General features: G+C 41.4%; 1 protein-coding gene across 1 annotated transcript in view; it reads right to left on the bottom strand.

Annotated features, from left to right (window-relative positions):
* Positions 1-6,061: 6,061 nt before the first annotated feature.
* Positions 6,062-14,961, bottom strand: part of LOC104963971 (probable voltage-dependent N-type calcium channel subunit alpha-1B) — a 29,394-nt gene continuing 20,494 nt past the window's right edge. Inside the window, exons 4-6 of the mRNA XM_010792671.1 lie at positions 10,403-10,590; positions 7,661-7,744; positions 6,062-6,289 (exon numbers count right to left, since the gene is read on the bottom strand). Of these exons, the coding sequence (XP_010790973.1) occupies positions 6,062-6,289; positions 7,661-7,744; positions 10,403-10,590 (500 nt within the window). The remainder of the gene's footprint in view (positions 6,290-7,660; positions 7,745-10,402; positions 10,591-14,961) is intronic.

Raw genomic sequence — 14,961 nt, 5'->3', positions numbered from 1 at the left:
TAGATTCTTGTAACTCAGTTAGTATTAGTAACTTAGTGGGAATGTTCAATGATTCTGGGACACGTCCTTAAAGTTTAAAGCTCTGGTTATTGGTAGCTCTCTTATGAGATACGTGAATTTAGAGACCAAAGCCTCCACAGTCACATGCATTCCGGGGGCCAGAGCGGGCGACGTTGAGGCGCATCCTANACGGAACCGACTAACTCCCCTTTTTCGTATGTACAGCTCTCAACATGCCCTTCAGAATGAGGCGAAAAGTATTAAAAGAGGTGAAAATCACTACAAGTCTGGGCATGTTGAGAGCTGTACATACGAAAAAGGGGAGTTAGTCGGTTCCGTAAGAGCCAGCATGCGGGACCGGCTTTACAAGGTTTCGGTGAGTAACACGAGTGTAATGTGTAACGTTAATGTCAGCTAGCTAACATTAGCTAACAAGGTACACTCTCGTGTTTTGTTTTAGTTGTAGTTGAGAACGAGCAAGAGGTACTATTACTGGTATGATAACAACCTGGTACAAAGCACACAGGCATCTTGTTAAAGTAAGTAAGTACAGTAAGTAAATGTATTTTTAGCTATCTGGAGGGAATACAGCAGTTATGACAGCACTTACGCGAATATTTTGACATGGAAATGATTTTTTAAGATTGACAAACAACATATGTGTAATTCATGGCACAATTCAAACGGGATCAAAAGATAAGTTTTCTCTCTCCATTGACTTCAATGTATTATTTTTTCAGAATAAGGTCCCATGATGCAGAAGTAACTGGGCGTGACTTCGCCACTCTATCTGTGGCGGAAAATGTAAGGCGGGGCCTCACATATGACGCACACTGGCTCGCCTGTTCCACTCTTTGTTTTCCGAATGCCAGGAAGTATTCTTGCCTAGCTTCTGAACCAAGATGCTCGGAAGACATGTGCTACCAAGCGAGCGTACTCAACATTGAGAAACACCCACAGTGCAGCTCCATACGGTCCTGAAACATTCACAACTTCAGAGGAATAGCTCCTCAACAGAGAGGAAAAGGTCTTCAGCAAGCAGAAGAATATATTAAACAGTTTGACTTAAACTTGAGACTCTTATCACACTCAGACGTACACTCTATTGATGGTGAATTAATTAGCTGGAGGCTAATGTTGGTGATATTTCATTTAATAGGTTGACTTCAAAAGGCCGACCTCTTAAATGTGGACACAAAGTCCCTTTCATTTCAAAGCACTCAACAAGTATGAATCGCACATGTATTCAAACCAATGAGTTTTAAAGTGAGATGGTATTTGAGGAAATATATTCTAACGCTCCAAAGCCTACATAGTGAGAAAAAGGTGTTGACAGTTTTATATTTCGTCAATTCTGAGCTTATTATTCAGACAAGTGTTAAACATTATTTGATTCAGGGTAACCCATTTACCTATAACCTTTATTTATGCTGCATTATAACGCGACAACCTGCATTACCTTTATGTAAGTGTACCATATCTGACGTGGAAAAAGAAAACATTGAATGAAACTTGTGATTTGTTGACGAGGGAACACTTGTTTTTTTTTGTTCGTTGTGGATCCTCCCGTGAAGTTTGCTGCTAAAATACATATTCTGAGTTAAAGGCGAGTATTGTATATTGTCCACAGAGATTAGTGGATTTTCAAACAGCCAGACTGAATGTTCACATGGTATCTAACTGTCTGCTCCTTTTTCACAAGGATTTGACAAGCACAAGACGTCGCCATGACGAGGTCAAGGTGCACCTGCCTCTGTGAGAAGAGAAAGTGTCTGTGACCCCTTTCAACACACACACACACACACACACACACACACACACACACACACACACACACACACACACACACACACACACACACACACACACACACACACACACACACACACACCACAGTGACTTACATACAGATCTCAAAAGAGGGAGGCCAAAATACAAGATTTTTGAAATCAACATTAACCAAAAAAAAACACAAGATTTTCATTCAAGTGCAATATTAAGTGACAAGTACATTTATTTCAGCCTGAACATGACACAGCAGAGGTAATTACAGTAGGGCTGCGTCTAATTTGATGGCAGCCATTAGATCTCCATGAGAGACAGAGGAAATGTAATAACGTAACAGGGCATGAAACGAAGATGGCCATATTATCAACGCTGAAAAACCACACACACACATCTTGCTGCTGCTACAACAGAGTCACTTCCCAGCTGAATGTTTTAGCAGCATCACAGTGTAAAACAGTGCACACCTTTCCTGTCTATCGTAGATCACTGTTAGCATTCCTGCAAAAATATATATATACAGTGTAGACAAATGAGCACAGTTGGATCATGTAAAAATTAGTTTTGTTATTGTTAGAGCTCTAAAAATCGTTCTGGGGTTCATAAAAATAGAATAAATTGTACATAGCTTTTTTGTTTGCTTTAGAGAGTTTTTGGCCTTAAATGTCCTCTGGCATTCTGCTTCAAGTAGTCTTCAGCCCTAATTGAAGCTAACATTGGCAAGTATCATCACTCCAAGCAATTCATTAGACTTTGCAGAGGTCTGAGGCCAAAAATAAGTGCAGTAATAGCTCTGCACCTGGACTGTAGCAATAAACAGACTTTAATGAGTAAAATCTAATGGGATATGAAATAAATAGATTAAAAGACCACAACCTCTAAACACCTCATTAATTGGTAATATGTTACATTATTACATGTTGGACGCTTTTATCCAAAGCGACTTACATACTCAATACTGTAGGCAATCCCCACAGGAGCAATTTGGGGTGAAGGGTCTTGCCCAGGGACACAACGACATGCTGACTGCAGTGGGGTTTGAACCTATGCTCCCTTGCTCCGAACACCAACGCTCTATCCACTGCGCCACATGCCTCCCATGTTACTTAAATTATTTATGCATGTAAGTGAAGTAATTTCAGGTATTCACATCGCTCTCCTGAGTGAAAGTCCTTTGAGCCATACATCCATCAATCTATGCACCGTGACCTGCTCCCTGTTGATGTCAAACACGGGAATTGATTGAGTGACTGCAAGTAATTTAAACACATTACACAATTGTGAGACCATTGTTTGTTTCTTACTGACTTTAACCACGTTTTGTTATCCGAACATCCATGATATTTCTCCAGCCTTGACCGAAGCAGGACACAAAGGGACTCCAATGAGAGAAGGATGTCACAATGAACAAGTCAGATGTAATCTAGCTGCCGGCTGGTGATAACATGGCAATAATATCTCAAATGGAATCTGAAGGTGAGAATGAAGGTGGACATGTTTGGCACAGGAGAGAGATAAATGCCATGACATGTTCATTTCAGGCTCACAAGCAATTCAGATCATCTGTCGCTTGTAAATGTCGAAATAACAATAGTGTCGATCATAAAGGGAAAGACAAAAAGCCTTTATGATAGCAACTGGTTTTCACCTTGAACACTGACTTCAGTGGATGTATGGGCAGGGGGAAATAGGTAAGAAAATCTAGCAAATGACAGAATAATTTGGCAGGATGATCCTCATTATTTTTCCCTGTGTGGATATAGTATGAACTTCTGGCTGCATATTCCACCATAATCTGGCCTCCAGCTGTTTTGGAGGCACATATCTGTAACATCCACCGTGCGGTTTAGCCGCTAAAGACGACACTGATGGGAGGAGATTTCACTCAAGTCAAAAGCTCCGCAGCGGCTGGCAACATTATGATTATTAGCATAAGCTGAAATCGCTCTTTATATGCACACTCTTTGCGCTCGCTTTTTTCCTTTCGTGAATAAAACATCAAGAAGGAGCAACGCCTCAGTTTGGAGACATGCTCTGCTTCCAAGGCTTTCTCACTGGTTGTAAAAATGTCATCGTGTACCAGAACATCCTGGCTTTCTGTCTTCTACAGCACAAGAGTACATTGTCCATCATCCCCTTTGAGTTCAATGACAAGAGTGGATGCAGTGTGGGTGCTGAATGGCATCTTTGAAAACCTAATCGTCACCCACCACCCGGAAAGTGAAAATATCTTATTGACGGAAATCATACAGGGTATATGCAGGAATCCTGAAGTCAAATGTAAGACCTTTTTTAAAAACCTTTCCATACATTTGAAGACCTCATCGCCACTTGGAGTTCTAACCGGTTACCTTGGCGACACACTTTACCTGACATTGACTATATACAGTATTGATTCTTCTTCCTCCTTATCTTCCAACCATTTGGACGCAAACTTGCATTTCCCCATAACGATGTTGCTTAACAACCGGCGTAAACAGACCTTCGTGTACTATCAAGCAGTGAGCGTGCGATGTCCTGTTCAGATGATGTCACATCCAATGGGATGCCAGAAATAAACTACACAGAATCACACTACACACCTACGCAATGATTACATTCAGGCAGACTGTAGAATACAACCTCTTTGGACAATTTATATACTTATTGGAAACAAGCTACAAAATGTAATACCTTGGGAAATGCCGTTTAATACTTTTTAATAGCCTTCATTTTCGCTAAATTGATTTATCAACTTGTAATACTTTTTAAGACCCCGCGGACACCCTGTCATGACTGCATTCCAAATTGACCTCTTTTATATGTTACAAAATATATATATATATATATTATGCAAGCACTTTCTGATCTGCTGGTTAAGGCCACTAAAATCTCTTTGTTATGTTCACAGAATGATTGTTGTTGCAGTTCAAATGAACTCATGAAGACTATTGCAGGCACACGGGATGAAATAGCAGACTCTTGTGTTACATCAATGACGCCACATCCTCCTTAAGAAGAGCTAATTCTGCTTCTGGTAATTGCTTACATAACCAGGATCACACCACCTACTATCTGTTGTTGAGGAAAGTCTCTCAAGTAGATGCAATTGACTCAGAATTTAGAACATATAAAACACCTTGTACTTTCTACGGTACCCATTCATTCTGATAAAAGAAGAAACGGAGTAGTCTACTAGTTCGTTTGTGCATTATGCAGCCCACCACACATTAGTGTTAACGATTATGCTAAACGACTAAACTAGGAAAGTGCCCTCAGTAGAGAACAGCTCTCCATGAGGTGTGATCATGCTAAATATTGCCCCCTCACAATCTTGCCGCATGGCCTAAGATCGGGTGAGGCTGGTTTTTAGGCCGGTGAAAAGTAGTCAGCAGTGAATTACAGTGTAAAAGAGCCTCAAAATGAGTTTTACCAATAATTATGAATCACCGCCACCACAAGAAGTCCTTCAGCAGCACACAGTCGTAAATGAGCATAATAAATAATAGTATAATTCGAGATAACAGACAGATACACACAAGACCAAACACATTATCGAAAGATAGCAAATGTAGGGGGCAGAGGTTGGTAGTCGTGTTGTTACAGGACCAGGCCACGTCATTAATTATGAAACAGGAAGGCCGGTTTTAATAATTAAGTCCCAGGCCAAAAACAGCATTAGTCAGCCTCTCTACGTTTCTCATTACGTTCAAATATAGATTTATTGGATTTTCCTTTTAGAATAACCAGGACTGTTGAAAGTAAAGCTTTATTTCATTTGTATAGTTACATTTAATATTAATGATGTATGTATATTGAAATGTGTTTCTTTTGTTTTATAAGTTGGATTTTGTTAATTCTTAAATTGTCAAATATTTGTACTTATTACAGAACATTAAAAAACGACATTAAATTACATAGCATTTAGCTGATGCTTTTATCCAGACAAATCTGTTTATTTTGTTTCTGACAGGATGTATGGGCTGAGACAAATCAAAATTAATAAATAAAAATCTGGTCTAAATGTCTTTTTCCTCTGCCTTTGCACAGTTTGCATCGTGCAGATAAAAATGTTCTTTCCTAAGTCTCTGAGCAGGTTTTTTAGAATGTAAATCTTATGGTTTAATAATGTATCTTCTTTTCTGCTTTCAAACTGGACTTTTGTTTGTATTTCGTCTCGTCACTGGTTACTGCAACAACACGCTGCCACCATCACAGGCATATCGTTGGTCTGAATGGTCCCTCGTTGTCTCCTTAAGCTGAGGAACAACATGGCAGACAGCAGAGCTTCGTTTCACTACGTCAGCTGCTGGGAGACCACAGGATTCTGGGATGTGGCCTCGCCGGGGGAGGAGAAGTTATGAGGGGATGAGGTGGGGGTGGACGGCAGGGAGGAGGCAATAAAGAAATAAAAAGAAGATGGGGCAGGATGGGAATGAAGGGGAGGGATACATTTTCTTTGATCCATTAGAGAGGAAGGTCTGAGCATTCCCCCTCTGGGCAGAGTTAGCATACAGTCATCAATCTGCAGGGTTAACACTAGGTTACAGGAGAGTGTATAAGCCACAGTGTCCCCAGAGCCATGACGTTTAGATCTTGCCCTTCCCCCCTCCCCTGCTTCTGTACCAAGAGTGCATCTACATTTGTTGATTCAGGATGATAATGCATACATGTCATGACTGTACGCTCCATAGAATCTACACAAATACACCTATAGCACTTTTAAACTACATAACGTTGCCATGGTTTATCTCTGACAACTTTGTGGAACATCTTGGCTCAGCTTTGATGGTTAATTACAGGTACTTTCAGGAGGTGCCTCCAATCCCATTGGCTATTGGTCTTACAATGATTCAGCCCCTGTAAGCCATTTCCAATACTTTGGGGGGTCCTGTGTAGCCATCGAATATCAGGGCCAATACTTCCTTCTCCGTGCATTCATTTCTGTAATAGTCTGATAAGCTAATTTAAAAACAAATGGAATTGGGAGATGATTTCTGACATCTGGCTCATTTACAATTAGCTGGTTTCAAGCACATTTTAGGCTAATAAAAAAAATGTGTTGACAGACAATAACCAATGGGTTTTAAGATAACATTCGGGCAAAAGCATACCAGCTAACTTTTTAGGAAAATGCTTGAAATGGTTAATACCACTCTTACTACAAACCAGGGCACTTATGTGGAGGAAATTGTATCATGTTTCCTACAGCTTCTGCATTTATATGTTGATATAGTTTAACAGAACTCAAGACTTTCTGCTCCCCAAAAAATATTCTGCTAACATGAAGACCATGTCAGGCAGAATGATCAGGTTTAGCCCACGTATAGGTTCTGTTTCTGTACTGATAATGACCGTAAATGTTAGCAATAGCAACCTTAAAAAACTGTTGTTTAAACCTGCTGTTAGATATACTGTCCTCATGGATTTGGACACCTGTCAGCCAGTCGCAAACCACTGCTTTCCATGGTTTCAACAGACAGATGGTCAGCAAGGTGTTAAACTTCACAGAAATTGTTTAAGGACTGTAAATACACTCTCAAATGGGCTCAACATCATCAACGTGTAGTGAAGTAAAGCCTTGAGTACGGTAATGACACCAATCAAAACAGACTAAATATGCCTCAATGGGACGTGTGAATAATATCTAGGATGGTGAAAATCAGCATGTTGGATTCGCACAGGAAGAACACTACTGTATGCGTCACAAAAAAAGCTGCTGTAAAAGTAACTGAAGGATCAAGAGGGATGACTTTGAGCAAGGGAAAGCTAAGGACCAAAAACGATGAAAGAGTACCAACTGAGAGAAAAGGTTTCCTCGGATCTTAGAAACTTATGTCTGAATCGCTTAGGATAATGAGGCAGAAAAAGCTACGGGAGATGTTTGGAGTCTGACAGGGATGAAGAGCAAGAAGCAGAAGGAGGAGGAAGGAAGGCTCTGTAAGTGGCTCACAATGTAGTGCCAGTCAGCTGCTATCTCCTGGGAAGGGAAACAATGAAGTCGTGAGAAAAGGGAAGTAGACAGGGGATGGAACAAGGGAGGTTTTTCGGATGAAAAGAAGAAGATTAATGTAAGGTAGGCCTATAGTGAACTACACAAACTAACAAGGAGATATGCACAATTTAATGGGTCCAGACTAATTGATCACATTTCACAGCTAATTGCTAATTCACCTGAAAATAACTGTTACAAAAACAGACAAGACAGGTTTTTTTGTATAATCTTAGCTACCTATCTGGGTTAGCATTACATTTATATTCAATCACGCAGCCTTACTTCCCGTTAAGGCTGAACACGCGGCCCACGCTACAGCTTCGGTGTAAATGGTGCAAGGCTACATTTGGCAAAAGTGTGCCGAGTATAAAAAAAAAATGCAAATATGTATTTTTCACCTTATTAGTAAAACTAATAAGGTGAAAAATACATATTTGCATTTTTTTGGTCGAACTTAAGAGTCTTTCTAATGAGCTGATGTTCAGGCATGTTCATAATTCAACGCGTTTCTTCCAACGTTCTCAACATTTTCATCTCAAAATGTCCTTGCAACAAGGTCAGCCATTCACATCTTTCATCACATTTTTACTCTTTAAATACTGGAAAGGTTTTTTGTCGAGAACGTGAAGCTTTAAGTCAGACAGCCGATGTGAGATGAGCCCAGACACTTTTAGTTCTGCTTGGCTGGCCACCGCTTATCCTAAAGGGATTCTTGTTTTTCTTTTTGTGTGCAGGGGTTTTAAAAAGGCACTATCATGCAAAAAAATATAGGCATTTAGTTAACAAAACTGTTTGGGTTAGTGACAGGAAGAAAAAGTACTAAAAACTTGTCGAGCTCGAGGGGTCGTCACGTGACACAGACCTCATGGCCTTCACGTTTCTTCTTTGCGGTCAACAACAAATAGTTACATGACAGCAAATGTACTAACTATACAGAGAAATGCTTTAATTCATTATTCTGTCTCTGTATATTAATGAAGTGGTGTAATGTGCCTCGGATAGGATAACATTCATCCCTAAAGTAGAAACATTTTCAACTGGATGCAAAGGACCAATTTGTTTTGCCAAAAATCAGCGGTAGATTGTTTATTTATCATATCTTACAAAAAGTTATTTTGACATCTGTCTGTTATTGTTCTACAAATGTTGGGCAATCAGTGCACCTTTGCAACTCCCTGCAAAACCTTCTTAGGCAACAGGACTACTTGGTCAGGTCAAGGAAAAGATGGTGGTTTGGGTTTTTATAACCTATGTACATGGCCTTACTTCAGCATGTAAGTCAGGTCACAAAAGTTAAAACTCAACATTAACCATCAAACAGTTAAAAAAACTGTACTTGTTATACACATAATGGCACCCAGACCTTTTCACTATGCTCTGTATACTGTATACTCTTAAACATTTGAATTGTATAGTTGCTATAATGGTTTCTGTCTCTCATTACTGTTATAGTTCATACTGTAAATAACTTTCTGTACATCATTACCAAAAAATAGTTTTTTGTTTGGTATTATTCTCAATTTCTGTAATTTTATTTTAAGTGGAGTGTACTGAGACGCCTTTTTTTTTTTTTTAGGAATATATCAACTACAGACAGTACATGAAGAGTACATCCTGACAGGTACAGTGTGTCTTCTGTGCCACAGCTGCTAACATTCATCCATGCAGAACCAGAACTGGCACATTGACACTCTGCTGCCTCTGTGTCCCAATCTCTGCTTCAGGCAGCATGCTGGCTACATGTATATAGCTCACAGGTTAATAGTTAAATATAACTGGTATTTAAAACTTAAACGGATCAAATTAACACATATTACCAACTGCCTTTGAGTTGCCATTCATCAAAAGAACAATCCCCCAAATGCTCCAGGTCGGCAGCTTCCAGGTGTGAATATGTGTCTTTATATAAATGTTAAGCACATGGGTGGTGGAAAAAGAGTGTTTTCTCAAAGAAATCTTTCTCTGTGTGAAATATTCATGGTTTGATGAGTTCATAACACCCCTGCTGGTTACAAAATGTTAACATGATCATTACCCAAAAATATTAAACTGGCGGTTGGCAAAAACAACATTATTCTCTTCTCCTCTAAGTCTAAACCTCTTATTGTCAGTGCCGGGATAACATTGTTAGGTGAGGGAGTTGCACTTGATTAAGAGCCATGTGATAATTTAATCAACATGGTTTAATTCTTCAAAACATTACAAAAAACTGATGGCAATCTGCCCATTAGAAAAATAGCAGAAGAAGAATCATGAGGTTCTCATATAATTTTATACTGTTGGGATCATCCCCAGAGAGCCATGCATATGACTATTTTCAATAAAAAGACACATTCTCATAGCGTTAGTCCAGGGAAAAATGTGAAGCTTGTGGTGGCACCATAATCATGAACAATACGTTTCTTAGGAACATGAATACACACAACAGTCTGGCCAGTAATGTTTTGATATCAAAGACATTAACTAACAAAACAAGAAACTAACAGGAAATCCTGAAGCCTTGCAACTAGGAGGATATAGCTGAACGTAGGAGATAAGATTGAAAAGGATGATGAAGAACATGTATGCAAAAACACAGAGATGCCAGAAAATCAAGATTATACTTTAAAAACGACAACAAGTATGAAAAGCATATAGACTCACGCTGTAGAGGATTTCCGACCAGCCCTCCATGGTGATGCACTGGAAAACTGTCAGCACCGCAAACCCGATATTGTCAAAGTTGGTGATGCCATAGTTTGGTCCCTTCCAGTATCCTCTGCAGATGGTGTCATTCGGACACAACCTGGCCGGGGGCTCCAAGCCACAAGGCCAGGTTGATACTATCTCATCTGACACAGAGAACAAATAATTAGGGAAAGAGAATTAGATCGATAGGCAAATGTACATATTCAGGTCCTTTTTCATTTTAAACTTCTTCTTACTGTATGTGTCTAATGGATAGACAGATGGTAGGATTAATAGTGAGATTTCAAAGTACTTTAGTTATTTAAAAGGTTTTTTTTCTCATACCTCCATGAGAAAAGTTAACAGAAAGTTAACAACAGCAAAACTATGTTTGCTGAGAACTTCCAAAACAAATGCATTTCCGCTCAAATGTTACGAGTAAACAGTCTCTCGCTACTCCTCCAGACTTCTACATGTAAGTGTTTATATGGCATAATACTACGGAAAATGCATTCAAGGTAACAAAGGGTGAGTCATTCAAATACAAATGTTAATTTAAAGTGTAAAGCATTCTTTTAAGCCACTGAAATGATTGCGTTACTCCAAAATACTAGCAGGTTTTATTCGGGTCCTATCACCTGCAACTTTCTTTAGCTGCCTTATATTGCCCTGATATATCCCATGATCTCTTAACTATTAATTATAAGTCATGCCGATTACACCTCCATAGGGAAACACCTAGGAACATCCTCCCAGGTGCCCCGCCCACATAGACTGCTTCTTCTCAATAGAGACCATTGGCCTATGGACCATATCATGCAAAGTGTGACTGCAGCCTCATTCTGTCAGTCATTGCACAAAGCCTGGACCACAGGTGAAGGCCGGCACAGAGATGGACAGGTGGATCTGGAGCTCTGCTGTGGCTTGGCCCTCTCTTCAGCAGCAGGCTCCAGCAGAGCGGCACTGTTATCGCAGCTGCGGCACCCGGCCAGCAGCCATTATCACAGCCTCTCATCTTCATTCACAACATCTGGAAATAAACTATTGGCTCCTTTCCCCATTTATTAAACATAAATAAATATGCTGTTAATAGGTTCTTATTTCAGTTTAATGATTCAACTCCATTGATGCTGCAGGTGAAAGTAATTGGTACTTTAAGATAGTGCTAACACATCATGAGGGATGACATCTAAGTTGTACCTTATCGGAGTGACTGGGAGAATTGAAGATAACATATGTTCATAAGGTGGTATTATTTACCCCAAATACAAACAAACAATTTATGAAGTTGTGTAACAAAGTTGTGGGCACATACAGTAGAGTAAAGGAGGTCAACCAAACTGAATAACATTAGCTAGTAATGACAAAGACTGAACACAAAGAGGAACATCTAAAATGGCAGATCAAACAAATAGTATGTTTGCAATTAACCACAACAGGAAAGTAACATAGTCTAAATCAGGGGTGTCAAACTCAAGGCCCGGGGGCCAAATCCGGCCCGCGACTTCATTTAATGTGGCCCGCAAGAGCTTGCAAAGAATATAATACGTTTATTATATGGTTACATGCCACTTTACAGAGGCCTGTCCCCCAATGCATCTCGTTTTGTGACATGTGCACAAAACTTAGTGAGTTATGACCCAATCCGATAATAACCCAATTCAGAGGCAATAATGTAATATAATACATTATTTTATATATATATATTATATATTTATATAGTTACAACCGGCCCTTTGAGTACAACCATAATGCTAATGTGGCCCGCGATGAAATTGAGTTTGACACCCCTGGTCTAAATAATTGAACTAAAGACTGAGATCTTTGTTATACTTGCTCTACACCTTTCTTTCTATCCAGTGGAGCATACTTGTTGAGCATACAAGTGCACACAGATACACAGTAGAAGATGCACACTTCAGGTAATGAAGTAAATCAAGATTATCTAGTATTAAACTGCACTATGCGTATGTTTCTTTGTCTAAAACTTGTTTTTACACTCTGTCGTAAAGCCTCCCAACACAAAACGTTGTACTTGATGAAACAAACAGCACAAATGCCAAAAACATCAAATAGGATATGACTTGTAAGCAACAATAAACAAAAACTTGATAAAGATGTGTTTTTCAGTGAGTTTACAGAAGTTGGGTTTTCAGGGTTACGTCAGGTCAAAGTCAAAGTCGACTTTATGGTCACTCTTCTGTTTGTGTGATACAGACAGGGAGATCGAAATGCTGTGTCTTCCAATCCAAAGGTTATCGAGGTAGTGGTCTAAGTAAGTGAGATGTGTCACTTTGTGCTTGACTGAGCAGGGATTATGAGGTTACAGGGCGGAGGGAAGCAGAGAGTTATTTTAAAGGATGAGCTGGAACACACGTCAGCAGATGGGGATCAGAATAAAGAATACATGTGCTGAGTATAACAGATGCCATGTGCACCCAGAGTTTCATGAGGGATAGTGCCATGATCACAGACCCTGCCAGGTTTTAACGATGATTTGGAGAGCCAGATTGCACAGCCAACATCCCTCTGGTGTCACTGCAGTAAAATGTGTCCTTTCCCTTTCCTTCGTACTGACAGGTGCTGCGTCAGCCAGACTCAGCGTCCACCGGCGCTACAGGAGCATCTCAGTTCTCTACTTTCTTCTATTGAGTGCTGTTTCTAATGTATTGGGGCTAACATTTCTTAATGAAACATTTAAAAATCAAAGTGAAATGTCATTTAAAATAGTTTTTTTCCATGATAATTGTATTTGTTATGATACTTTTTGTTTTATTAATGGAAGTTGGTCATAAAAAATGTATGGAAATGTTTCTTAAAATGCTTTTGTGTTATTAGTTCAACTCTGAGCCAGTAGGACATACCATCCATCCATCTTCCATCCATCTTCTCCCGCTTATCCGTGGTCGGGTCGCGGAGGTAGCAGTTCCAGCAGAGAGCCCCAAACTTTCTTTTCCCTGGCCACATCAACCAGCTCTGACTGGGGGATCCCAAGGCGCTCCCAGGCCAGCGAAGAGATATAATCCCTCCATCTGGTTCTAGGTCTACCCCTTGGTCTCTTTCCAGCTGGACGTGCCTGGAACACCTCCCTAGGGAGGCGCCCAGGTGGCATCCTAACTAGGTGCCCGAACCACCTCAACTGGCTCCTTTCGACGCGAAGGAGGAGCGGCTCAACTCCGAGTCCCTCCCTGATGACCGAACTTCTCACCTTATCCCTAAGGGAGACACCAGCCACCCTGCGGAGAAAACCCATCTCGGCCGCTTGTACCCGCGATCTCGTTCTTTCGGTCATGACCCATCCTTCATGACCATAGGTGAGGGTAGGAACGAAAATGGCGCGGTAGACAGAGAGCTTTGCCTTCTGGCTCAGCTCCCTTTTCGTCACAACGGTGACTGCAGTACCGCTCCCGCTGCTCCGATTCTCCGGCCCATCTCACGCTCCATTGTCCCTCACTCGAGAACAAGACCCCGTGATACTTGAGCTCCTTCACCTTGGGTAAGGACTCATTCCCTACTTGGAGTGGACAATCCATTGGTTTCCTGCTGAGAACCATGGCCTCAGATTTGGAGGTGCTGATCCTCATCCCAGCCGCTTCACACTCTGTTGCGAACCGATCCAGTGAGTGCTGAAGGTCGCAGACCGATGAAGCCATTAGAACCACATCATCTGCAAAAAGCAGTGGTGCAATCCTTAGTCCACCGAACTGCAGACCCCCTCCCCCACGACTACGCCTCGAAAACCGATCCATGTATATTACAAACAGGATTGGTGACAAAGCGCAGCCCTGGCGGAGGCCAACCCTCACCTGAAATGGGTCCGACTTACTGCCGAGGACCCGGACACAGCTCTCGCTTTGGGAGTACAGAGATTGGATGGCCCTGAGTAGAGACCCCCTCACCCCATACTCCCGCAGCACCTCCCACAGTGACTCCCTGGGAACCCGGGCATACGCCTTCTCCAAGTCTACAAAACACATGTAGACTGGATGAGCGTACTCCCAGGCCCCCTCCAGGATCCTTGCGAGAGTAAAAAGCTGATCCGTCGTTCCACGACCAGGACGGAATCCGCATTGTTCCTCCTCAATCTGAGGTTCGACAATCGGCCTGACCCTCCTTTCGAGTACCTTAGAGTAAACTTTCCCGGGGAGGCTGAGTAGTGTGATGCCTCTGTAATTGGCACACACCCTCTGATCCCCCTTTTTAAAAAGGGGAACCACCACCCCGGTCTGCCACTCCTTCGGTACTGTTTCCGACTTCCACGCAACGTTGATGAGACGTGTCAACCATGACAGTCCCTCAACACCCAGAGCCTTCAGCATTTCTGGGCGGATCTCATCCACCCCCGGGGCTTTGCCACTGTGAAGTTGTTTGACGACCTCAGTGACCTCCCCCCGGGAGATTGGTGTCGATCCCCCGTCATACTCCAGCTCTGCCTTTAACATAGAGGGCGGAGTTGTCGGGTTCAGGAGTTCCTCAAAGTGCTCCTTCCAACGCCCTAACACTCCATCAGTTGAGGTCAACAACGTCCCATCCTT

The sequence above is a fragment of the Notothenia coriiceps genome, unplaced genomic scaffold (assembly GCF_000735185.1).
Source record: "Notothenia coriiceps isolate Sejong01 unplaced genomic scaffold, NC01 NC01_scaffold00036515, whole genome shotgun sequence".
Taxonomy (NCBI): domain Eukaryota; kingdom Metazoa; phylum Chordata; class Actinopteri; order Perciformes; family Nototheniidae; genus Notothenia; species Notothenia coriiceps.
Note: the sequence above shows the minus strand (reverse complement) of the source record. Positions and strands in the feature narration are given on the sequence as shown.